The sequence below is a fragment of the Alligator mississippiensis genome, chromosome 3, assembly GCF_030867095.1.
Source record: "Alligator mississippiensis isolate rAllMis1 chromosome 3, rAllMis1, whole genome shotgun sequence".
Lineage (NCBI taxonomy): Eukaryota > Metazoa > Chordata > Crocodylia > Alligatoridae > Alligator > Alligator mississippiensis.
The window spans coordinates 130,930,382-130,955,226 of record NC_081826.1 but is presented as its reverse complement, the minus strand read 5'-3'; the positions used below and the strand labels follow the sequence as shown (position 1 = coordinate 130,955,226).

The following is a 24,845-nucleotide window of genomic DNA, read 5'->3' as shown; positions in this document are numbered from 1 at the left end:
TTGGGTGGGGCGACAGGCGCGAGCGGGACAGCCCAGGCGCGAGGTCCTGGGCGGGGGCGGAAGCGGGATCTGCGCTGCTCTTCGACGGCGACGCGGCGGACGCAGGACGTTAGTGCTGGGAGCGGGCCGGGGGCGCGGGCCTGGGAGGGCAGCGGCGCGCGCTACTGCCCCGTTACCGCCCCTCGCGCGGGGGGAGGCGGTTGCCCCCCCCCCCCGGGCCCGTGAGGAGGGGTGGGGAGGGGAATCCGTCTCCCACAAGGCCGATCGCTGCCCGGGGCGGGGGGGGGGGTGGAATGGGGCCTCCTTTTCCCCCTCCCCCACCCCCAGGCAACCGCCACCCTTCGGATTCCAGCCGGCCTCGAGCGGGCGGGGAGGGCCCGGCCCCGCCCTGGCCTTGGGGCCGCCGCGTGGGCCCAGCTGTAGGGGCGCTCGCGGCACTGACGTGCGGGCGTCTCCAGGCCTGAGCCGGTGATTCGGTCCGCGGGGTCCGCCCGCCCGCATGGCGCCGCTAGCCTGGGCCGCGTGCGAGGCCCGGCAGGGGCCTGAGGCGCAGTCGGCCGGTTTTCTGCGTGCGTCCGGGCCGCCTCTACTGCGCGGTTTGCACCTGAAATGTGTGCGTCATGCACGGGCCTGCACGCACACCATCCTCATCCTCCCTCCCTCCAACGGCTGCTGCTGCCCCTACAAAATGTGCAAAACACACACACACACACACACACACACACACACACACACACACAGAGTGTGTGCCCGCACATGTGCGTAGCGGAAACCCAGTTCCTGTCGCTAACTAAATTTGGCTGGTCTCCATTTATTGCATAGTTCACCGGTGAATTGTGCCACAATGGCTTTGTGCGTATGACTGGCCCACGTGTGCTGCACAGTTCACCAGTGAATTCAAAACGTGTAGCAGGGGTCTGAGCTGTGCTCGGCTTCACTGTGGCTGCACAGAGGCTTGAAGTTGATGTCCTGGATCTTTCTTGAGGATTGAGGTTTTAACCACCAAGTGGTAAATGGTTCGTGCAACGATGAGGGGGGCTTTTATTGGGCAACATTCTAACTTTTGAAAATGCGTTTGAATTGTAGTGAACAGATCGAGTGACAAGAGTCAAGCTCAGAGGATAGAAGTACCTGAACTGCTGTAGTCTAGAAGCCTGTGATCACTTCAGACAAGACCTCACTGCACCCCTTTGTTCTGATACTTGCAATTTTTCTGCAGCCAAACTCATTTTTATTGTGCAGCATCTTGCATTGAATGCGCACATAGTGGTAAGTCCAAAAATGGATAGTAGCTTGTAAATGAGAGGCCTTAAAGCAATGATTCTCAACTAGGGTGCTTTGATCCTTTCAGGGTGCTGTGTGTTGCTACACAGTTCACAAGATAAACCAAGAGACTTCACACAGGAATCCATAATGTTAAAAACATTCTAACCTGCTGTGTCTTCCTGAATTCTTTGTAACAGAATTGCTGTATTCTTCGATAGTTGAAGAAAAGGAGTGAAAAACTAAGAGCTGGCATTTTGAGTGGGAGGCCTGAATCTAACAAGGGGTAACTTGATTCTGAAGATTGAGAACCTTTGCCTTAAAGTCTCAGAAATAGAATTTTATAATAATAAATAAATAAGTGGAAATCTTGGCAGCTTCCCACTAAATGGCAAAATTGGTACCAGAATTAGCCTTATAAAGCATAGATTTTTTTTTTTAATCTATGTATTAGTAACTTGTCTCAAATGATAATTCCCTTTAACTCTGAGTAATCGTTCAAAAAAATAAAAACTAAACCTAATTTTCAGATTTAAAAAAAAGTAATTCCAAATCCACATTTTTCTACGATTAAAATTAAACACCACTAATACATATATATTCTGGTTTTCTTCATCCCAAATCCACTATATATGTATATAAGTGCGGATTTGGGGTTAAGAAAACCAGGATCTCTGGTAATCAGCAGAGTACTCTCATGGATTTTCTCACTGTTTAAAAATTATTGCTTTTATGGGACAGTATATGCACTGATGTATTGCCCTGATTTCAAACTTGTAAGGATTTTTTCAGGATCAACATCTGCATATGTGAATTGATTTATTTGAGGAACCCCAATGGATTGCTAACCTTCATAAACTTACCATTGTTTAAAGACTTGCCTGTTGTTAAAGTAATTTGAATGAAGGGAGGAGTATGGATTTAAAATGAAGTAGATACTCCTGGAAAACTCTGAATGATCATATTCTGATGTAAAGATACTTTCGTCCTGTTTAACTTAACCCACTTTTAGAGAAATATTAACGATTAATTCCATGTATAGTGCTATATAGGATTTTTTTTTTTAGTGATTAATAGTTCCTTCCAAGACTGAGGGCATTGTTGTACTATGTATTTTGCTTTCTGAATCCACTTCAGAATAACATATTAAAATCTTTCTTATGTGGAACTAGGCTAGGATTTAAATTTTAATCAACTGGGTATTTATTACAGGGGGGAGAACATTGAACAGAAAAACCATTTGCAGTGGAGCAACAGGGAGCACTGTAGGGGGAAAGTGGTATATGCGATGACTTGCTTTTATCCTCCCAGTGTTTTACTAGTTGGATGACCGAAAATACATTACAAAATGAAAAACTTATTTCTAATCTTTGTTTAGAAACTGAAATGAACAGATGAGAGTTGAGATAAGTGAGGAAGGGTGCAACTAGCTATACAAAGCCAAGTACTTTTGTTTGCTGATGTAGTGCACAATAGAGAGACCAAAATTTCAGAAATTCTACATGGTGGTTTAAGTTGCATGTCACAAGGAGTGTGAAACTTGCATGCTTCAGTGACAGGAGGAGGAACATAAGAATATTCATACTGACATATTGGGTAATGCCAGAGGTCTACCTAGCACAGTATCTTGGCTCTGGCAGTGGTAAGTAGTGGTTGTTTCAGAGGGAATATCAGAAATCAGGCATGTGTAAAAAAAAAAAAAAAAAAAAAAAAAAAAAAAATTCTACCCTCCCAGTTAACATCAGAGAGAGAGAGGGATGTCCAGAACCTGAGGTTACATGCCTGACTGCTAGTGTTTCATAGTCCCTGATGGACAAAGCCTTTTGAAATTTCTCTCATCCATCTTCTAACTGTTTATGCTATTGGCTTCTAGAATGTTTTATGGCAAATAGTTCCAGTTGCTTAATTATGTGCTGTGCAAAAAAATGTTTGTTTCTTTTAAATGTGCCTCCTGAAAATTTCATTGGGTGGCCTAGGTCTTGTATTCTGAGACACGGTAAATAATAGTTCCCTGTTCACTTTTATCCATATCGCTCGAAATGAGCAAGATCTATAAAATCCTAAGTTTCTCTTCCAGCCTGAAGAATTGTACCCATTTTAGGTTCTTCTCCGATAAAATCCATTTCATACCTCTTATCTTTGCTCTTTGTAATATTTTTAGCTTTACTATCTCGTTTTTGAGCAGATCTGCACACAGTATTCAGGATATGGGCACACTAGCTTTATATAAAGGCATGATCAGAGTTTCTTTTTTTTTTTTTTTAGTATTGGTACAATATACAGAATTCAAACAGACAACTATCCTATTTTAAATAATTAGGAAAGGGATTAACCCCCCCCCCAAAAAAAATAAAAAATAAAAAAGGATTCACAGTGACTCCAAGATGTTTCCTGAATGGTAATGGCTAATTTGTGTGGTAATGGCACTCCCCCATGTGCTTATTCAGCTTGATCTACCACTTTGCCTACTCAGTTTTATGATAACTTTCTAACTCCTCACACTCAACTTCTGTATTTGACTAGCTGTAACTCTTTTACCATCTGGATACTTTGCCATCTCAGGACTTACTCCTTTTTCAAGCTCATTTGTGAATGCTGAGCAGTACAGATCCTGTGGTTTCCCACAAGGAAGAAGTAGTTAGAGGCATAGGAGGGCATGAACTTCTTTCTCTGCTTTAGTTTCTGCTGCCCTATTGGACATTTCTGCTCAATTTACCCCTTAACAAATTATTTTGTGCTATTCTTTTTTTTTTTTTAATTTTTTTTTATTGATGGGTAATGTATACCAGCAGCTAAAACAACTTTTAATTTTACCCCCAAAAAGAACTATAGAAATATCCGAAACACATCTAGTTCTGTACTGGCTTCACTGCAGGGAAAAATAATAAATGTTAGATGATGGTTCTTGTTCTTCTGTCCTCAAGAAGGGAAACTGCAATTGGATGCAAGATGAGGTGCTGTGTAAAACCATAAGGCAGAGACTATAGACAAATTTCCCAACACCCCAAATAGAATGGAGAAAGAAACATATATAACTAGTGTTCTTAGTAAATAAAAAGTGTGGCTATTTTACATCATCATGTCGGTTCCATATGATTTGCAAGGGTTCAGTAACTGCACAACCATAAGCATATTGTGGTGAGACTTCTGCAAAGATGAATGTGAATATGGAATATTTCAAAAGTTTCCCTGAGTTAAATCTCTTGAATCAGATCCAAGGCAATGGAACAAGTTCTCAGCCTTGTAGCTACAGGTATTTTAGTTCAAGATGAGTTTATTTTCATAGAAACTTCTTCCCCTTTTTTTTTTTTTTCTTATTTTAAATAGAGGATCAGAACCAGTTGTGAGGCAGCACAGCAGCTTACCTTTTGTCAAGACAACTTCACCTTTTGTGAAGACAACTTTTGAACCCTGGCGAACCAGGTAAGATCATTTGGTGAGAACAAGTCCAGGTTCACAGGTTCTCGGTGCTGAAGAGGGATACAGAGCCATCCCAGAATCCCTGGCAAATGTAAAACTAAAATAGTTTGTCTGAGTGGGTTTCTCTGAGTGCTTCAGGTAATCTGCTAACTGATTGCTCACCTCTGCTCTGGAAACCTAATCTTAATAACTGAAACAGGTTGAGGGACGTGGCACAAAGCTTTTTCATCCCTATTACTTGTGAGTGAGTTCTTCTGGAAGGGCTTGATTGTAATGCTCCACAAATAAGATGCACTGGAGGCAGATTATTAATGCCTACTTAAGTGGAATTTATTGAGAAATACCAACTGTATTTGAGCCCCAAAGACAAGAACCCTCATTCTTATTGAGGTGAGGGATGTGACCTTCTTTAATTTGGCTGTTGTCTCCTTCCTCTTCCTAGTTGTCATCCCACCTCCTCCTCCTCCTTCTCTCTTTTTTTTTTTTTGTTTTTGAGTGAGGCAGCCCTTCTTCCTATTTCTTCCTGACCTGTGCATCTGGGTCTGAGTTCCCTTTGGTTCCAAGCTAGTGTCTGTTCCTGGTCTGCTTTCCCCTTGCATTCTATCTATTACTTCCTCACACACACACGCACACACTCTTGGTTCCTGGCTTGGGAGAGTGCCTGACAACTAATAGCGAGGAGAGACACCTTACAGAGGAGGAGAAGACTTCCAAGGTGAGGGAAGGCAGGGCCAATTGAGGCTCACTCTAGGTGAAAGTGATGATTTGGATCAATCTCCTTCACCAGAAAATTCTTCTACAGAGTCTCCTAGCAAGTCCCAAAGATTACTTAGTTGCAATCCAGTCCTTAAAGTGATCAACAGGACTGGCTAGCACCTAAGGGCTAACTGCAATTTTTTTTTAATTCCAAGAAGAAGCTGTCAGTCCTTTAGCCAGCTTGACAAGTCAGGGGAATATGGCTGTTCATACAATCCTTTGGCTCTGTTATTTTTGCCAGGCGTTTTCAGAGGCTGCTTTCCCTCATGGGAGGCGGAGGGAGAAATGGGACCCCAGGCTTCTTTCAAGGGCAAGGTGAATATGGGGAAATCACCTGTGGTGATGGGGAGTGGGAGGGAGGAATTTAAATGAGACTAACTACTATGAAGCTGCTTTTTTTTTTTTTTTTCCCCCCCCCCCCCCCCAACAGGACCTTATGGGAAAACACAAGAGCGAGTGTCTACCGGCCTATAGTTGGTGGAGAGGACCCCAGAAGAAGCGGAAGAAAAAGAAATCTAAGTCTGCTAGAGTTGAATATGTCAGTAGTCCTGGCAGGTAAAACATTGTGAAATAGGCAGAATTGGCTTTTGTCCATAACAACCAATCTAAATTAAAACTAGTGATTGGAGTACTTTGTGATCCTTAATAGAGGATGTGAGTGCCAAATATTACTCTTACAAAATATCCAGAATAAATGAGTCTTTGCAACAAGACTTCATTACAATTTTCTATTAAATATTTTTGCTGAGAAGTAGGTAACAACACCGTTATGTGTTCTGTGGAAACTAAGTGGGTTAGCTATTTATATGGCACTTTAAAGTACAAACAGTTTATGGATCTATTTGTTACTGGGGTTTTTAGGACTTGCCTTATTTCTTGGTACTGACATGGAAAAACTTGAAATTAAAAAGTTTAAGAGATTAGATGCATTGTTTTTACGATTATTTTGGTGCACTACACTGACTATCATGTAATCTGTGTCATGCTACAGAAGACTGTTATTGTCTAATGTTACTTGGATTTCTGTTGCTAATGAAGTCTGCAAAAATTTAATTGTTTTTCTTTTTAGACCAGATTATTCAATATTTGTAGGAGAGCTAACTCCTGAAGTGGATGATTTCCAGCTGTATGACTATTTTCTGAAGAGGTACCCTTCATGCATTGACTGCAAAATAGCCACAGATCTTTTGGGATACTCCAGGTAATATCTATACAGAATCAGAATGCTGATTAGAAGTGATGTTGATTGTTTTAATAGCTCTAAAACTTAAATATGTCATTTCTGCATTTATTTTCTTCAATAGTTGGTAGAAGGCAGACAGAATCTAATATAAAGATCTTTCTTCTAGCATTACTTTTTATTGCTGTTTCAATTTTATCTGGATTTGACACTTATTTGGGTAGTTTCTGACTCTACTATAGGCATATTTTTTTAAAAAGAGGATGGCTCTGCATTGAAGTTGGCACTCTTCTGCTCATGCATGGCAGCTTCCCTATATATAGTAAGTTGTAGTGCTGATGACCAAGTATTACCCACATTTTTTGCAAACAGGGTAGATGAACATGAGACCTCAGAAATGAGGAGATTGAGCTCTACAAACTTCAACTTCAACTGCAGATATGATCCAATGGAAGTTTCTGACTTGACTTGTCACCCAGTGACTTTAGTGTTATAGTCTTAACTGGGCCCATTTCCCTGTTCAGCCTACACACTTCCTTTGACAAGGAATACAAGATACTGAGAGAGTGAGCTTGTCTCTTCCCTCTTTAAATACTGTAAATTGAAGTCCTGGTTCATGCTAGTTAAGAACACAGCAAATCTTTTGCCATGCATATACATGGAATTTGACTAGATACAAAATGAATCGGAGCAATTCATTCTTTAGTTGAGAGCTAGCATAAACTTTTGTTTAATCCATCTGTAATCATCAAGTCACTTCTGATAGAAGTCTATTCTGACAAAGTATGTACAGGCAGTATGTATAATGTATGTCAAAACAAAAAGGTGGTGGACAAATATGTAACCTAAAACTAGAATAACTACAGTCTTAAGTAAGAGTACAGGTCAGTCGCATCATACGCGCATTCAACTTGTGCAAATTCGACTATACGTGGCGGGGGGGCTTGAGTTCACGTGCGTAGCTGTGTGGCCGGCCACCAAGTGGCAGCATGGTGGTGGCTGGGCAGCACACAGCCATCCCCGCCACCACCCCGCGCTGCATCGCTGCCGCTGGCTGCACAGCTCCGTGGCAGTGGCAGGAAGTTTTGGAGGCAGAGGCAGTCACCGCTGGCACGGTAATACACTATTTCACTATATGTGATTTTTGCCTTACACGCTGACTTCAGAACGTAACCCCTGCATAAGATGCAACTGACCTGTATTTGTCCTGCAAGGAAAATGCTCAACTCGTTAGCTGTAGTATATTGTGGCTGATGAATTACTAAAATCTTTGTTTTGGAATTTGCAGAGGGTATGCCTTTGTCAGATTTGGTGAACAAGGTGATCAGATGAGAGCTCTGCAAGACTGCCAAAATGCAGCAGGTCTAGGGGGAAAACGAATCCGACTGAGTATAGGAATTTCTAAAAGGTAATGAGTTGGTCTTGTATTGATACAGGAATTAAAGATGTCCATTAGATATTCATAGCTCTACTTTATCAGTGCCTGTCTTAAATTTACTGCAAAGATTGTCTTTTCACCTTTCATGACACTGACACTGGGTCTAGTTTTGGTTTTTGGTTTCTTGTTTTTGTGTGGTGTATGATACCACTCATTCTTAATCTGCACTCTGGTAATTCTGAGCCTTAGTGAGGGTCCAGAGTCAAATTTTCACAAGTACCTAGGTAAGAGTATACCTGATGTACTAATCTGAACAATCTTACTGACTTTTTCATTAGGGTTGCTCATAGTAGCAAAAAGAGAACAAGTGTTTTCTGATTAAATTAGCACATTATTTTTTGTAGCAGTCTGAAATGGAGGAAAAATCAGAAGAACATTATGGTGTTAAAGGTAAAAACAAACCAATATACCAAGTACAAAAAAAAATAAATAAATTCTAGCTTCTGGCACAGTCCCTTTTGATCTGGAGTTTCAGTGGCAGAAACAGGAACCTCCCAAGAGTAGTTCAGTATTCACTCTTATGTTAAAGGTTTGAATTGAAGGAACAACTATAAAACACTTCTGAAGCAGTCGTGTTCTCTGAGCAGGTGGATGTAGGATTCTTTGACTATCAAGTTACTATGCCGTGAAGTCAACTACAGGGGTGGGAGGGAGACATGATCTTTGTTTCTTTTGTTTATCCTAAGATCATACAGTTGTGTGTTTTGGGGTTTTTTTGTGGTTTTTTGTTTTTGTTTTTTGGTTTGTTTTTTTTTTTTGTTCTTGGTTTTTTGGGGTTTTTTTGCTTTCCATTCCTGTTTTAATATTAGTATGGAATACACTAAACAATCCCTTTCATCAAACCTTGGAAATGCTACTGCTTCCCCTTTCTGCAGGGAAAGGGTGCGGGGTGGAAAGATCTTCTAAACTAGTCTGGCAAGAATTGGGGGTTTTTTGTTTTTGTTTCTTAACTTGGCTTATGAACACAAACGTTCATGCATGTTTTAAAGCTTTTGTATATTCTCTCTTACACCCCAAACAGGATCATTCAGAGTGGTGGTCATTATTTCCACTCTGCCCCAGGGCCATGTCTGTGCCCATTCTGCCCCCACTTTTTTTAACTTGGTAAAATTGACTCTGTCTTGTATAAAATATGAGCAATAATAACTTGGCTTCTGTTCCTTTTCACTTTACTGTAAAAGTCTTAAAGCAATGATGTGATTTTGTATCTGTGTTGATCCTTAGAAATATGAATTGATATCTTGTCTCAATGGTATTGTTGACTTCAGGGTCTTAATACTTAAATTTTGGAGGATCTCACTCACAGATGCATCTGTTTTATGAACAATTTCAAAGGTGGCTTGACCTAGAAACTTCTGCTTTTATTTTGGGAAACATTTGTGCTTGCTAGATTTAGGCCCTGATTTTGGCAATAAGCTTGCCTGTACCTGTGCAGAGACCCATAAAGGCAAACTGGATCCTGCAGGCGTGAATGGGATAGGTAGCCTTGCACAGTTGGCTGTGGAATTGAGGCCTAAATATAGTTACATGTTTATCTTCTCTCCACCCCCAGCAATTACGCACTTGAGTCTGCTGGCTTTTAGAGCAGTGGTTCTCAACCAGGGTGCTGGGGCACCCTTGGGTACATTTTGAGATCCTTTTTGAAGGGTGTTGCAGGAAATATGAGGAGATAAACAGATAAGGGCAGGCTCGTGACCCCACACCCCTCTCTCCAGTCTGGCTTCTCTACAGTGTAATAAATTAGTTTGTGAAATGGTTATGGAGGGGTGTGTCAAATCTAAAAAGGTTGAGGAAAAATTGGTCTAGAGTATATTGATGCAGTGTCCAATTAACTAAAAAATTTATTGCCTAACATCTTACTTGAAAGATCATGCGCACTTTTTCTGCCACTTTTAAAGGGCTGAAGCTGCTTCAAAAGAAATCTCTCCGTTTTCATAATGGCTTGCTACGAGTTGAGTATAATGTCACAAGCAGCATTTGAGTTCAGCTGCTGGACTCTTAACCAGTATCTAGTCTACAAATTTTTTTTAAGTGGACGGGAACTTTGTTTTGTAGTTGTGTGGTACAGGGAAGTTGGAATTTCCCTCTTAAAAAGGAGCAGTTGACACTGCCCACACTTTTTTTTCACTATGGGATGTTGTATATTTACTACTGAAATAAGAATATTTAGCAATTAGCCAAGTGAAATAAAGGACTAACTGAGAGAATGGGTGAAGCAGCTGTGCTTATATATTCAGTAAGTACTAATCAGCCAGTCTTTAGCAGAGCACAAGGATTTGGCTGCAAAAGCTTTGCTTATTTTGACCCTGAAACTTGCTTTGTTGGAATTAAGTGCTGTGGGTTTGGATTTAATCCAGGAAAGTTATTGGTATTGGCAGAGATGAGAGCATTTGCTTATGTATAAATACAAAGTACTGTGCTGTCTTCTCTTGTGCTCATTTTTTCTAAGAAATGTTCATCTTCAAAACTTGATATGCAAAAACTCTTACTGAACTGCCTAAAATCAGTTTTGCAGCCAGTTTGTCTCAATTTTTCTCTTTAATTTTTTAGACTGAAAGCAGAATTCCAGCGGTACCAGTCTTACAACTACAATGATTATTACCAGGACTATCAGAACTACTACTCACAATGGGGTTATGATCCTTACCCTGACTACAACTATAGCTATTCTTCCTATGACAACATGCATCATGTTGCAGACACTGCTATGGGTGACCAAATTATGACTCCAGCTCAATTTGAGGTATTGATATTACTGAACTTGTATCTCTAAGAGAACTTACCAGAATTAGAGTTATTGTGTAATTTAAACCAAACAGACTTGGACCCAGTTTTCTCTCTGAAGTTTTAAAGTTGAAGTCACGCTTGAAGTTAGACCTAGATTTTAAGTCTGCTACTCTGTTTCTCAAGTACTGCAAGCCTCCTGGGTTTTTTTGGTTTTTTTTTTTAAATGTTTACCATGTGCTGTTGCATCTTGGTTCTGACAGCTATATATGCATATATTTTTACCTTCATCATTCTGTTCCATAATACCCCTATTTTAATTGCTTTTATTTTGTCTTATTAATCAAATTACTTCTGAAATGTCTGTTTTTAAGAAGGTAATAGATTTAGATGTTGAGACAAGAACTCTTAAAATACTGATGTCCTCCTTTCAGTCATGTTCATGAACACATTTGGAGTCCTTTTTGAAATGAAATATGTGAAATTTTTCTGAAGAGCATAGTTTCTTAGAAGTGGAAAAGCTTTGTTGGCTCTAACCTGAATATGCTTTTTTGTTTGTTTGTTTTAGGAGCCTGCAGCTGCAGCTGAAATCAATGATGATCTAATAACTGAAGGTAAAGCTAATGCTGTTCTACTTATCGACTGAATTTGGTTCTAATGTCCTTTGGCATCTTCAAGTTCTTAAGAAACCAGAGTAGTGCTAGTTCACTATGGAGAAAGTTTAAGACATTGGCACAATGTAAGAACTTTAAGTAGGAGACCTGTTTATGCAGGTTTTTGACACCTGCCTTAGAAGACATTGCCCGATTTGTATAAATCTAACAATTCATAAATGAATAGATCAAGAGACTACTTTCTCTACAAAATTAAGCCACCTTCCCCCCCCCCCCCCCCCCAAATAAATTCTCAAAGTGAAGATCACTTTGTCCAGTAGGGTTATACAAGTTTGTTTTTGAGTTTATGCACAGAGTACTCTGCCCTGAAGTGTTGTTTGGGAAGGGAGCAGCTGAGATGGTGGCTGCCCCTTCTGCTGATTTGGCCTACAGCTGCCTTTTGTGCAGCCCTACCTATTTCTGCCAGTCAGTGGGGTGGGGTGGGGTGGGGGAGCCCTCAGCCAATCAGCACTGAGGGGGTGGGGACAAGGGGCTCACCATGACAAAACTAACAAAAGGGCTGGGTGCCACAAATAGTCCACTATATTTTTTCTTCCCCTCCAGGTGCTTTAAATAGATTCCTAGTTATGGTTTAGAAATTTGGTGAACAGACTTGTTCACATGTTTCAATGTTTCATGACTATGACTAGATGTGTGATGCATCAAGTTGTTTTCTTCTTGTTTTTTTAAATTGGAGCCAACATGTATGACAACTTACCAGACTTACTTTTGCAGATCCACAGCTTTTCCTGGATGTTGATGAAATGAACAAACAATTTATGGAAAGAAGTGAAGAACTATACGATGCACTCATGAATTGTCACTGGCAACCTCTGGATGTCACCTGTGAAATCCCTTTTGCTTTCTAAGTGTCTTTTATATAGCATGATCGTTATGACTGAGGTGCTAAAACTACATTTCTTCTACATTTTACTTTAGATCATAAGTTTTTAAAGCACAATGATAGGTTGTTTTTTCTGTTTGTTTGTTTTTTTGCTATGCTTTGGACAGCCTTTGTAACTTTTGTTCACCACCATACTCTATGAAGCATCTTGAAATCATGTAAATATTCTAGAAATGTAAAGAGTTAATTAGGGTCTAAAGGATAGACTTGCTTGTGTAAATAAAATCTTGTTTCTGCAAACCTGCCAGTACAATTGCACTCATTCACTTGTGTGGAGTATCTGCTGTCTTCTGGCTTTACAAAATCAAGTGGTAGTTTTAATTCCATAATAATCTGCCTTCTGTTCTGGGGTAGGTTCTTGTATTGAATGACTAGAGCTTGTGGATGCTAGGCTTCATGTCAAGGAAATAAATGTGAATATATTGTGCAAACTCTGTTTCCATTGGTAGCAATTGCCTTTTGACATAAAGGTTGTACCTCTCTGTCTCTGGAGCTCTCAGTTGAACATAAATCACGGGAACAAGCGCTCCATCTTGCAAACTGCTGATGGTGACTTTCTAAAAGCAGTTGTGCAGAAGCTTGCTGCACTATATTTAAAGCAAAAAAAGTAGCTTTGCGCTTGGGGTACATAGAATGACTAATTGGAGCTTGGCAGTTGAAGTCTATTTAATGCATTATCCTTCAAAGTCCTTGAAACCTTATCTTTGTGGGGGAGGGCTGTTTTCCTCCCTCCCACCCACTTCTGTCATTTATCCTGGTTGCTGTTGTATTACAATGTTCATTGATTCAAATGTTAAGAAAAAGGAAAAAACAGTTCCTGCATCTGATTACTGAGTCAGTTCTTGAAAGGGTTTAAAGATCAGTGTGGCTTTTGATCTTATTCATGTCCAATCAAAGCTCTAAAACTTTATTTCTCTAATTGGGGACAGCTCTTATGGTAACTTAACAAAACAAAAAAAACCCCAAAGCCCACATTATTGCAAGGTCTGTCTAAACAGCAAGCAAACAAGCTAATTGCATAATTCTAGAAGGGGTTCAGATTTCCCTCCGACTATTTTAAGCAGCAGAAGTTTTGAGAGTGAAGGCTGCAAACTGCTTCAAAATAGATAAGATCTTACCTGCAGCTTGTACTGTTAATTGGATTTGCCACAAGAACCTAATACTTGTGTCCTAGACTTACCTTGTCTTCACCTTTTTCCCCTTCACCAGCCTGCGCCCCTACTGCTTATTGCTTTTCTGATTATTGACAAGAAATGTCCTTTATTTCTGTCTTTGCATTGTGCCTCCCTGCTTGAGGATGTTGTTCCAGCCCTATCACTGATGCAATGATAAGAAGTGGGATTGGAGAGCTGCTTTCACATGACCCTGGGGGCATGTCCATTGTTTCTGTGCAGTGTACCAGCTGTGATGACTATGCATAAATTTGCATCTGTTCCAATGCTGACCCCAAACTGTCTGTCTTGAGCTGTGGCTAGTGCCTTACGGACTCCACATCTCTTAAGTAGACCTTTTGTGTTTTAAAAAACAAAAAACCTGCACCAACTGTCTACTTGGTTTCACTTTTTACCCATTGGAAGTCTGTTTTGGCTTGTCAAGGGTATTTAATAGTAATATTATTCTAGTATAATTAACTTTTGTTTTGTACTACCAGGTGCTACCTGTACCCATCAACTGTTGACTCTTTCTCTCGTTACGCATTTCATTTTTCAATTTCAGATTTTCTTGCCCAAAGAAAACAGCCTTTTATACCAGGTTATATTATAGGAAATGTTTGTTTACAAAACTACAGTGGGAAAGGGAACTGGACGAAAAGAGTAAATGGGTACTTCAGATTTTTTTCTGTAAGGGTAGCTAAGATCTTAACCGGAAGAAAATTTGAACGTCTTCCTGCACTACTTGATATACATGGACAAAAATCCTGGGTCAGATCTTCAGCTGGTGTAAATCCACCTTGTTCCATTGTCTTCAGTCTTTGACCCTTGTTTGTCACTTAAGGAATAACTTCCTGTGCAGACATTCTGGAATAAAGTAGTGTGTAAAAGCAATAGCTATTGTAAAATAGCTCCCAGTATGGACACTTAGTCTGACATGGGAGTACTTTTTCCCAACTTACTCTAAATTTGGAAAAAGGCACTCACTTCAGCTTAATGCTGCACATACCAAAAGCCAGTCCACTTGATTTCTTTTTTTCCCTCACCACTACCTCCCTTGCTGCTGTTTATCCTTAACAGCCAGACAGAATCTCTCCCTGTGACTGACTTGTGGAGTTTATGCATCCAAGCTTGAAACATTACTTTTCTTTACTTGGGGAAATAGTGAAGCGCTACAGCTACTCTGTAATAGAGCTGTGCAACACTTCAGGTAGTGACTCAGTTTGGCATGATTTTTTTTTTTTCTTTGGTGGCCAAATCTCTGAATCCATATTGAATCGGGACCAATTGAGAGGTCTGAATTAATCCAAAGCTCTCTGAATCTTGGAAAAGATTCTGAGAGCTTTGATTCAGACAGTCCCAGGGAGCTGCAGCAGCCTCAGAGCTGGTAAGTAGCAGGGGGGGGAGAGGACCATAGGGTCCCCTGCCTGCCCCAGCTCCCAGTTTTTTTTAAAAACAAAAAACCCCGGTGCTTACCAGGTGCTGCTGGGCATAGGGTGCTGCCTGCTGCCCTATGCTGCATGGGGGGGGCTCTGTACAAGCCCCCGCCACATTGGTGCCCTGCCCAGGCTAGCTCTGGCCCTTTTTAAGAAAAAAACAAACCCTGGGATTCCCGGCTCCTGAACTGGCCTTAAGCTTTGGGGTGCTCACATAGAGATCCCTGCAGGGCAGTGAGGATCACCCCCCTGCCAGCAGGAGCCAGAATGCAAGGCTGTCTCTGACTTTTTTTTTTTTTGTTGTTTTTTCTTAAAGGGCTAGAGCTGGCCCAGGTGGGGGGGACTGGGGGAGCAAGGGGGGTTGGGGGGCTTGTGCAGAGCCCCCCCATTCAGTGGGGGGGCAGCAGCTATCACTTCTCTTCCCTGCCCTCCCCCCCCACTCACCCCCAGCAGCACCTGGTTGAGTACCAGGGCTTTTTTCTAAAGAGGAGTAGGGTGGGTGGTGCATCCATTGCTGGGCTGGGAGAGTGGGTGGGGGATGGGGTCTGGCCTGGATGATTCAGAGATTCGGCAGCAGCTGAATCAATTCGGGACAGTAATACAGATAGCCAAATCTAATCGCTGTCCCTAGAATCAGCTGAATCCAAAGTGAATACTAGCTGCTTCACACAGGCCTACTCAGTAAGGGCCAGAAGCAGACTAGTGCTGTGAACAAAATAGAATGGCTCACTACAGGAACTTATCTTTATGTATTGAAAATTAAATTTTCTTCTAATTTTCCCAATGTGTGATGGAAACATGACTGCTTCACTTAAGGCCAGTTCTGTGTCTTGTTGCCAGCTGCCACAAAATAAATGAACCTGAAACTGTTGTTACTTACTGATTATAACAACACGAGTTGTAACAGAATCCTAGTCTTGCGTAACAAGCATCACTGCTGGACTCGGTCATCTATCTTCCTACGTTCCTTTCCAAATCTTTCATCTTAATCCACCTCTTTCCCTCCAGACAACTGTCTCAAATCACTTGGTATTAGGGCTGGGTGAAGCTTTGGGTGCTGATTTGGTTCGGAGGAGATTTGGCCCAGTTTTTTTTTTTTGTTTTTTTTCTAGTGGTTGAATCTCTGACTCTGAATCAAATCAGGGGACTAGTTAAAAGGTCTGAATCTATTTGAAGCTCTCTGAATCACTTTGGAGAACTTCAGTGATTTCTGGCAGTCCCTGCTGGTTGCTTCAGGGAGCTGAACCCAGACTCCATGCTGGTAAGTACGGGGTGGGGGAGGGAAGGCTGGAGAAGAGGACTATAGAGGAACCCCTGCCAGCCCCTATTCCCTTCCCACCTCCCCATGGCTGCTCCGCCCACCCCAGCTCTCAGTTTCTAAAAAAAAAAGCTCCTACTCACTGGGTGCTGCCAGGTGGGCAACAATCCCTGCTGCCCCCCCACTGCCCTCTGCTGCATGGGGGGTGCTCTGCCACAAACCCCTGACCCCTGCCCACCCAAGCTCCCAGCCCTATAAACAAATAACCTACCCTGGACTCGCTGGCTCCTGCAGTGGCCTTGCTGCTTCTGGGGGCTTGTGGAAAAGCCCCACAAAGTGGGGGGGGGGGCAGTGGGGATTGCCCCCTGCCAGGCAGGACCTGGAGAGCAGGGTGGGTAGGTTGCTTGGTTGGTTGTCTTTTAAAGGGCCAGGAACTGCGGCAGGCAGGGCAGCCACGGAGGGACTGGGAGAGCAGCCAGGGGTGGGCTCATGACAGAGGGCTTCCCACCCCCCTCCCGCATGCAGCATGGGGCAGTGCCTGGCAGCAGCTGGTGAGTGCTAGGCTTTTTTTCTTTTCTTTTTTTTCTTTCCAAAGAGCCAGGAGCTGGGCGGGGCAGCCATTGAGAGCGGGCAGGGGATGGGGCCTGTGTGATTCGGAGATTCGGCTCATTTGGCGGGAGCCAAATCAATTAGGGACAGTGTTTCGAATCACCAAATCGAATCGCTGTCCCCCCCGAATCAGCTGAATCCAAAGCGAATACTAGCCGCTTTGCACAGACCGACTTGGTATGCTGAAGGGAGGTTTTTGGAAAAAGTTTGTTTTTTTGCAAGAAGAGGCTGGAGGGAAAACTTTAAGCTACACTTCCTGCTTGAACTCGGTCTTTCATTTAAAAAAACAAAAATAAAAAGACACCAGCTTCTCACCTGAGCAATCAAACCACCACTGTCCTTGGTCCTGCTTTCCTATGGAATTTTCCCTGAGGCCCCTCCCCACCCACAAGCAAGTTGAGGATTGGTTGGGGGGGGGGGGGGGAAACAAAAGGAGTGAGAGAGATCTGCTAAGGTCTGTGCATGTGTAACCTAAGGTTAGTGCATGCCAGCTGGGGATGAGGGCGGTGCACTGGTACACTCGTACCCTGCTTTGATTTCTAGTCCATCCAAAGTTAAAAGCCAGCATTTCTATTCAGGCAGCAGTGAGGGAGTCCATTGACTTAATGGCTCATTAGAATTTGCTCAATTCCTTCTAAACTTTCCATTAAAATAGTCTTTAATGGTTCCCTTCGTCCAGCTCTCACTTCTACCATGCTGCTACTAGCTGCTTTTAGTCTCACAGCTCCCATTTCAGAGTCCAGCAGTGGTTTTCAGGTGTAGGAACACAAACTCAAGTGAATGTTAGCTCAAGTGTAGAAATTAACTTTCAGTGGAGCACTTGGGGGAACTGTCTAGATTAGGAGTTGGTAACATTTTTGGGTAGAGTGCCAAAAACACCTACAACCTTGACTTGTAAGATGTGCCAGAGGCAGACAAAAGGGGCCTGATCCTTGTTGTGGTAGTACAGCCCTAGCCCCTTCTCTGCCATCTGCCCTGAGGCCCAAGTGCACTCGCTGCTAGCAACAAGCTGGGCCTAGGCTTTGTGGATCCCAGTGCAGCTGTTTACAGACTCCTGGCTGTCTGCCACAGCAGGCCCCAGCTCTGGGCAGGAGCCTGGGCTCTTTGCGGCAGGTTGCAAGGAGGCTGCAAAAAGCTGAACTAGGGTCATTGGAACCCTGGCCTGGCTCATTGCCAGTGGTGGGTGTATGTGCACTTCAGGGTGGGCAGCAGGGAAGGGGCCGGGGCTGTACTGCCACAACAAAGATTGGGCCCCTTGTGGCTCCCCCGCTGTCTGTCCCAATGCATGTGTGCCAAGCAAAATGCCTTCACATGTCATGCTCTGGCACATGTGCTGTGCCTAGATGCTCAAGATGGCTTGGTTTTGTTTTAGGGATCTGAAAGAGAGACATGCCTTTAACTAAAATGACTCCAAGACAAACAAAACAACATTGGGTTATTTTTTGCCTCGTTAGTTGATGTAATTGAGTAAATTCATGCACATTCCAATGCATGTTGTTCTTTTTCTTTTTTTGGCTTCAATCTTAACTTGAATACTAGAGCTCTAGGCTAATATCTATCAAGAGAGCTTCGAGCATCTTTTTCACTGGGCAAAACTGTGATGATGCACCGTACCATGTGCACCTCCCCTTTTCAGAATCCTAGATCCACCCATAGCTGTTGCCCAATGCAGAAATCAGGCCCGGGAAAGTTCTTTTGAGACTGTCTTTAAAATGGTGTGTGTGTGTAAGACTACCATCAACTGTGGTTTAAATTTTTATACGAACATATATATAATGACTACCCTCAACCCTGACACAACACAGACCTCACACCTGAACCTGCTGCAGGACAGTGGTGTTTCTCAGCATGAGGGAAACAAAAACTCTCTATATAAAGGCTGTAAACATATATAGAGCCTTTTGTTTCCCTGATGCTGAAGAACTCCACTGTCCTGCAGCAGGTTTCGGGTGTGAGGTCCTTGTTATGCCAGGGCTGAGGGTAAGTCTTTCGAAGGGTTTAAATTACAGGGAAGCTGGGGGTGAGGGGAGGTTGAGCCCCCCCCTTGCTTAAGAGATGAGAGCCCTCCTGTAAGATTTGAAAATCATAACCAGGAAGGGAGTGTCAGAATTGTACAGATTCACAGAAGTTTAGGGCTGAAAGGGATCGTATGAGATCATTGGGTCCAGCCCCCTGCTCTGGGCAGGAAAGACTGCTGGGGTCAAATAATCCCTGCAAGGTGAGCATCCAGTCTCCTTTTGAAGATCTCCAGGGTAGATTTTAGATTTTAGGGGATTTTATTAGGGCATCATGATGGGCAGCCCAACTTTTTTTGTAGACCGCTCCCCCAAGAGTCAAAGTGCAATTCAAACCCTGGTCTTTCATAGAGGTTAGAGGAGGGCTGTAGGGGTTGGTCTGTCGAGGGCTTATCCTGCCTCAGGCAGGGGGTTGACTAGACCTCTGGAGGCTGCTTCCAGCCCCACTTCTCTACAACTTTGTGAGGCTCCTCTGAGGCAGTGTTGCTAGGTCTTAAATACAATAATTTCCATAATTTCATATTTTCTGCAAAACTATTGGACACTGAAAAAAGTATGCAAATAAGTATGCGAATCAGCCTCATTTACTTTTTTATTGCTACCTGTAACCTCTAGTGAGGGAGAACTGGGGCATCCAAGTTGAAGCCTTTCTTCATTCCGAGGCAAGCTGTCAGGAGAAAGTGATGACAGCAAACCCGAAATTTGGTTAAGACCCTCCAGAGAGTGACCTGGGGTGTTTTTTTGCATATGCTGCACCAATGAGCTTCCCCGAGAATGAGCGCCCATTTTGACAACTTTTAGTATTATCTATTAGGGGTACAGCGTGCAAGGGTTGAAATTGCGCCACAAATACGATCATTACGGTAATTAAGCCCCAGTGAATCACCGAGCTACGGCTTGAGGGCGCGGCGATGGGGTTACGTCACAGCCTCGATCTGGCGCTCCCGCCTTCCCTCCCTCTCCTTTTCCGCTCTGCTCTGTCCTTCCGCACCCCCCACTCGCGCGAGAACTACCCTTCCCAGGAGGCCTCGGGGCGGAGCGCGAGGGCTGCCGGGTAAGGCGCCCAGTCGGATGACGCAAGGGACAGGGCGCGGGCTAGTGATGCTCCGCCGCCCGGGCGGGCGCTCGCGTGGTTGGCTGCTGGGCCGGACGGGGCGGGTGGGGGGGGGGGGACGGGTGTGCGGACTCGGACGCGGCGCGGGCGGGCGGGACTGAACCGGCGGCGCGTGAGGCCTGGGAGGCCGCGAGACGGGCCGCGCGCCGGCGGGGGCGCCGCTCCGCAGAGCCCGTGACGGCACAGAGGGGCGGGGCCGGGGAGCGGCCGGGCCGCGGGGGGAGGGACGGCGCGCGGGACCCGGGGAAGGGCCCGGGGCCCATCATGGCTTCGGGCAGCGGTGGCGGCAAGATCCGGACGCGGCGCTACCACCTGGGCGCCTCCACGCCCTACTCACGGGGCAAGCAGGTGAGGGGCCTGCGGGCGGGTGCGGCCCCGGGCCCACGTGGGAGCCACCGCGCCGGGCGGGGCCGCGTGGCGGGCGCGGCCGTTGGCGGGTGTTGCGCCCCGGGGGGGAAAATGGGGGGTTAACCCCTTCCTGCCCGCAGCCCCGTTTGAGGCGGGGGGTGTCCCATGGTGGGGGGCTCCCAGTTGTGGGAATAGCTGAAGGGATGGACATGGCTGGGTGGTTGGGCCAGAGGGGCTTTCCAGCCCTGCCTGTGGTAGGAGGATATGGGGGGATTGCATGTTGTGTGTGCTTGTGAGGGGTGCAGTATATTTTTTCCTGATGACTTTTTTCCTGACTTTTTTTTTTATCTTGTTCCATTGATGTTTCAGATTTTTGCTGCTTTGAACCCTTGTTTCTGCCCATCTCAGTCCAGTTTACAAAGCCCCCCACTCCTCCCCCCCCCCCCCAGGTGCTTCCACTGAGGGCTTCTGCATCACAGCCTCCTTCCCTGCCCCTTTCCTCTGAAGTTTTTCAAGAGTGGTCCCCTACACGTGGCTTTTGTCTGGAACATCCTGGGTGTGATATAATATGAAGGGGGAGCGGGAAATCTTGCTTCATAAACTGCTCTCCTGCCTTCCCCTTCTGTGCCTTGCCTCCCTGGGTGGAGAGAGAATGAGTTTTTGTTAGCAAATCACTGCTCTTCCCCCAGGGAGCTGTCTTGGGTGCATAGCCCAAGCTGCTGGAGGCAGGCAGGAGGGAAGGCGTCTGCCCTGTTAATGCCTCAGCTTGCCACCTGTTTGAGATGTGCCCGTGGCTTGCATAAGCCGTGCCCCTGTGTACTTTGCTAGTATCACTTTGGGAACACTTAAGGGAAGTGTTGAAGGCAACAGTCTAAGTTACTGCTTTTTTTAATTAGTAACTTCAGCTAGAAGACCATGTAAATGAGGATTTGCGTGTATGTGTGTAGATACAGGTTGGGGGGGTGTACCTTCACTGAGGGTGCCATGGTATCCTGGGGTGCCTTGAGATCCTTTCTAGGGTGCTGCAGGGTGCCATGCAGTGTTGGAAATGCTAGGTATGCAGCCATGATTCACAAAGTACACCTTCATATAATCCACAGAATCAAAACCATTCTGACCTGTTGTAGTCTTTCTGAGTTCCTTGCAACTGAAGAGTTGCTCTGTTAATTTTCCGTAGTCAAAAAATAAGTGAAAACTAAGAGATGACATTTTCCAAGGGGTGCCTTAGTTTATCATGGAGTGCCTTGAGTCTAAGAAGTTTAAAAACCCCTGATCTAGATAGATGTTGATATATGCTCAGAGGCAGACACGCACAGATATATATACAATGACATATTTCCTCTCAAAATCATTAACAGGGAGTTGTAATTTGTGTACAGCCTTAAGCACAATATTGTTTTATACAGCGTGATATGTGCATTTGTCTCGGAAATTCTGGTGCAGCCTAATGACACAGACATCTAACTGTTGAAAGCAAGTTGCTACTCTTTCAGATCAAGTATTGACATACTTTTGCAAAAGGTGAAGCAGAACTGAAAAATCAGGTAATGTGCATGATGATGAGACCTAGTTGAAGAATGATAAAGCTGTAAAGATAGATACTGAAACCAAAATATACCAATCAAATTTACGGTAAAATACGGTAAAATATCTGAGGAAAGTTTCTTTTCTGTATTGTAATAATTTTAAATTCCATTGTCTCATTGGTTTATTAAATTGTGCATGTTTTGTTGGATATTTCAAAAAGCACTTTTCCAGGTTGAGCTTGCAAACTTGCAGAACATTCTGCATATTTATTTCTGGGCAGCTAATTTTAAGTAGTAGGCTTAAATTTTGCCGATGTGTGCTAATAGTCTAGACTAGGGCCCAAGACATGCAACCTTCCAGTGTGATCCCTGTGGCCCTCCATAATCTATTAAATGAGAAGATTTGAAAAGCAAAACAGTTGAGTCCTGTGTCCTTGCTGTGTGGTAGTTTGCTAATCTGCACGTATGCCTACATGTGCAGTCTAGTTTTCTGCTTGTAGCCATGACTGAGAGCTGATGTCCAGTCAGAGTAGATCCCACTAGGGACAGCCTCCATTGGAAAATGTACCTTGCAAGGAGCCCTCAATAAAGTTTAAATTGTTGGCCTTTAGATTAAATTTTTTTAATGACCTTTGAAAGAATTTAGGCACCCGGGTCAAAAAAATTGCAATCCTAAAACCTTCTGAATCAGACCTGCCTCTTGAGGCATCTCTCTTCAATACATGCTGCAGTCTGTAACCTTAAAATTCCTTCTTTTTTTTTTTTTTTTTTTTTGCCTGAAATTTCTATTTCTGCATGTACCCAGAAGTACCTTGGTGCTAACCTACTCAGTCTTTTCAAAACCTAGTTCAGACTTATTCCCCAATCAGAAACTAAAAAGTAGGCATTGATCCAGCTAAGTCTTTAAAGGGATTTAGTCCAGTAGATATTCTACAAGCATACCTAGCAGTTACCAGTGGAATCAGACATCATATAGCAGGATGTGAGGCTTTGGCTGCCCACCTATCTCCCAGCCAGGGTTGGGTCATTCCAGCCTGTGGCTGGAAAAGATTGTCTACCCCTGACCTGTAGGATACATTGGCAGCTTTAGAGGTAGCTGGAGGAAGGGGGTTGAGCCAGTGGGATGTCTCAGGTCTGATCAAGGAGTTGTTTGCTCTGTTTTGTGAAAGCTTAATGATTTTGCACTTGCTCAGAATATGGGGCCTCAGTGAGTTTCCTCTTCTGCCTGAGAGGATTTAGACCCATATCTCCTGTCTTACAGAGCATGATATTCTAGAGCAGGGGTGGGCAAAATACGGCTCATGGGCCAGATCCAGCCTACGGCTGCCCCCATAGTGCTCCACATGGGGCCAAGTTCCACCCGCTCATGCCTGGGTCCCAACTTGTGCCTGGGCACGCAGCTTCCAATGGGGGTGTTCTCAGTGCTGCTCTGCTCTCCTCATCTCCAGCTGGAGCTGCCCAGCTGAAGCTTCCGCCTCCCTACCTGATTGCCCACCTGGAGTGGCACAGTAGGAGCAGGAGGACTAAGCTGCTGCTGAAGGCAAGGGGAGCAGAGAAGCACCCAGTTGGCTACCACTGCTCTGGAAATAGCCCCACCAGAAGCTATGGGTGCTGGCCAGGGCCCAGGCCAATAGGGCTGCTCTGCTTTTGCCTCCAGCTGTGGCTCCTCCTTTCACCCCTGCTGCAACACTCTGGGCAGGGGGTGCTTCTGCCTCAGTGCGCAGGGCTCTGCCTCCAGCTCCTGGCTGCCTTTCACCTGCTTTGGCCACCTGGTGTGATGAGCTGTCAACTGTGGGCAGGCAGAGTGTGTGGAAGTTGGCCAGGAGGTGGAGTTGGAGGCAACTTGCTGAAGCTCATTTGTGCCGGCCTGGGCCCAGCAGGGCTGTTCCCAGTATGGCTGCAGCCCTCAGGGTACTGCTCTGCTCCCCTTGCTTCCAGCAGCAGTTGTTCCTACTGCTCCGGGCAGGTGGGAGGAAGCTTCAGCCAGGCAGATCTGGCTGGGGGTGAGGGGAGCAGAGTAACACCTGGCCAGCTACAGCCACACTGGGAGCAGCCCTGCCAGAAGCTGCATGCTAGCTGGGGCCATGACCAAGGCTGGGCTGGTGGGTGTGTAGAGGAGCATGGTGTGGGCTGCCCTGGGTGGGGGGGGTGTTGAGCCCCATACAGAGCGCTGCAGGGGCAGTTGAAGCTGCATCCCCTAAGGGAGCTCTGCTGCCTCCCCTGGCCTTCCCCCCTCATGCTTATGCCCCTCCATACCTGCCCCCCCGCAGTTCAGGAAGCATCAGCCTTTCCTATGCATCTAGCTCCCAAACACTGCTCCCTGCCTGGCCAAAGCCTCATAAGGAGTTTTGATGAGTTGATGGTAGAGGAGGGGGTGCTGACCCAGCCCACAACAGCTCATCAAAACTCCCTGTGTGGTCCTTGGGGCCCAAATAATTGCCCTGTCTGTTCTAGAGGGCATGATTTCCACTCTTGTTGAAGCTGGGCTACTGTGCAGAGAGGAATGCAAAATTAGTTGAGCTAGAGAGAGAAGGATGACTTACCCAGTGGTTAAGGGTACTGACCTAATATATTAAGTAGAGCTTGGAGCAGGGACCAGAATCCACGTTTCACTCTCCATTGGGTTTCTTAATTGCTGGACTTTGTACTTGGTTCCCCTTTGCACACTTTCTGGCCATAAGGTACCTTGTGTTCTTTTTTACATAGTGGTATGGCTTTGAAAACAGCAGTGAAATGTGGATGTGAATACATGCAGGCAGAAGAGAATTGAGCTGTGGTTTCTTACCTGGGCAAGTGGTGTTAACCACTAGCCTTCCTTTAGGAAGGGGGTGGCATTACCATTAACTTTCTCGCTGACTTCATTAAAAAAAAAAAAGTAATCCTGGCATGATTCTATGATGAAGTAGTACTAGGCTAGTTCTAGGTAAGTCCATCATGAGGGTAAAGACCTTTAACATCTCCCTGCTGCCTGTGTTGGCTTCTTTGGATTCTATTCTGAGTTGTCTGACTGTCCCACTCCATTGTATAAAGAGCCTAAGCACCTACGTTTG

The 24,845-nt window shown here is 44.6% G+C and overlaps 2 protein-coding genes across 5 annotated transcripts in view; both read left to right on the top strand.

Moving 5' to 3' along the window:
• The first annotated feature begins 22 nt into the window (after nt 1–22).
• On the top strand, nt 23–12,578 carry LOC102571632 (tRNA selenocysteine 1-associated protein 1). Of its 2 annotated transcripts, XM_006261977.4 has the most exons (10): nt 23–108; nt 1,087–1,269; nt 4,591–4,686; nt 5,681–5,754; nt 5,870–5,994; nt 6,509–6,640; nt 7,908–8,027; nt 10,608–10,800; nt 11,350–11,395; nt 12,170–12,578. In XM_006261977.4, exons 4-10 carry the CDS (start codon nt 5,725–5,727, stop codon nt 12,301–12,303), a joined length of 780 nt encoding a protein of 259 aa, XP_006262039.1. In that variant the 5' UTR covers nt 23–108; nt 1,087–1,269; nt 4,591–4,686; nt 5,681–5,724; the 3' UTR covers nt 12,304–12,578. The 2 variants fall into 2 exon arrangements, with proteins under 2 accessions (XP_006262039.1, XP_006262040.1); XM_006261978.4 differs by lacking the exon at nt 5,681–5,754.
• A 7,439-nt stretch (nt 12,579–20,017) lies between these two features.
• The window catches only part of NUP153 (nucleoporin 153), a 71,831-nt gene continuing 67,003 nt past the window's right edge, over nt 20,018–24,845 (top strand). For all 3 annotated transcript variants that reach the window (XM_006261980.4, XM_019494872.2, XM_014611598.3), the window contains exon 1: nt 20,018–20,269. In XM_006261980.4, coding sequence (XP_006262042.1) covers nt 20,186–20,269 — 84 coding nt within the window. In that variant the 5' untranslated portion in view covers nt 20,018–20,185. The remainder of the gene's footprint in view (nt 20,270–24,845) is intronic.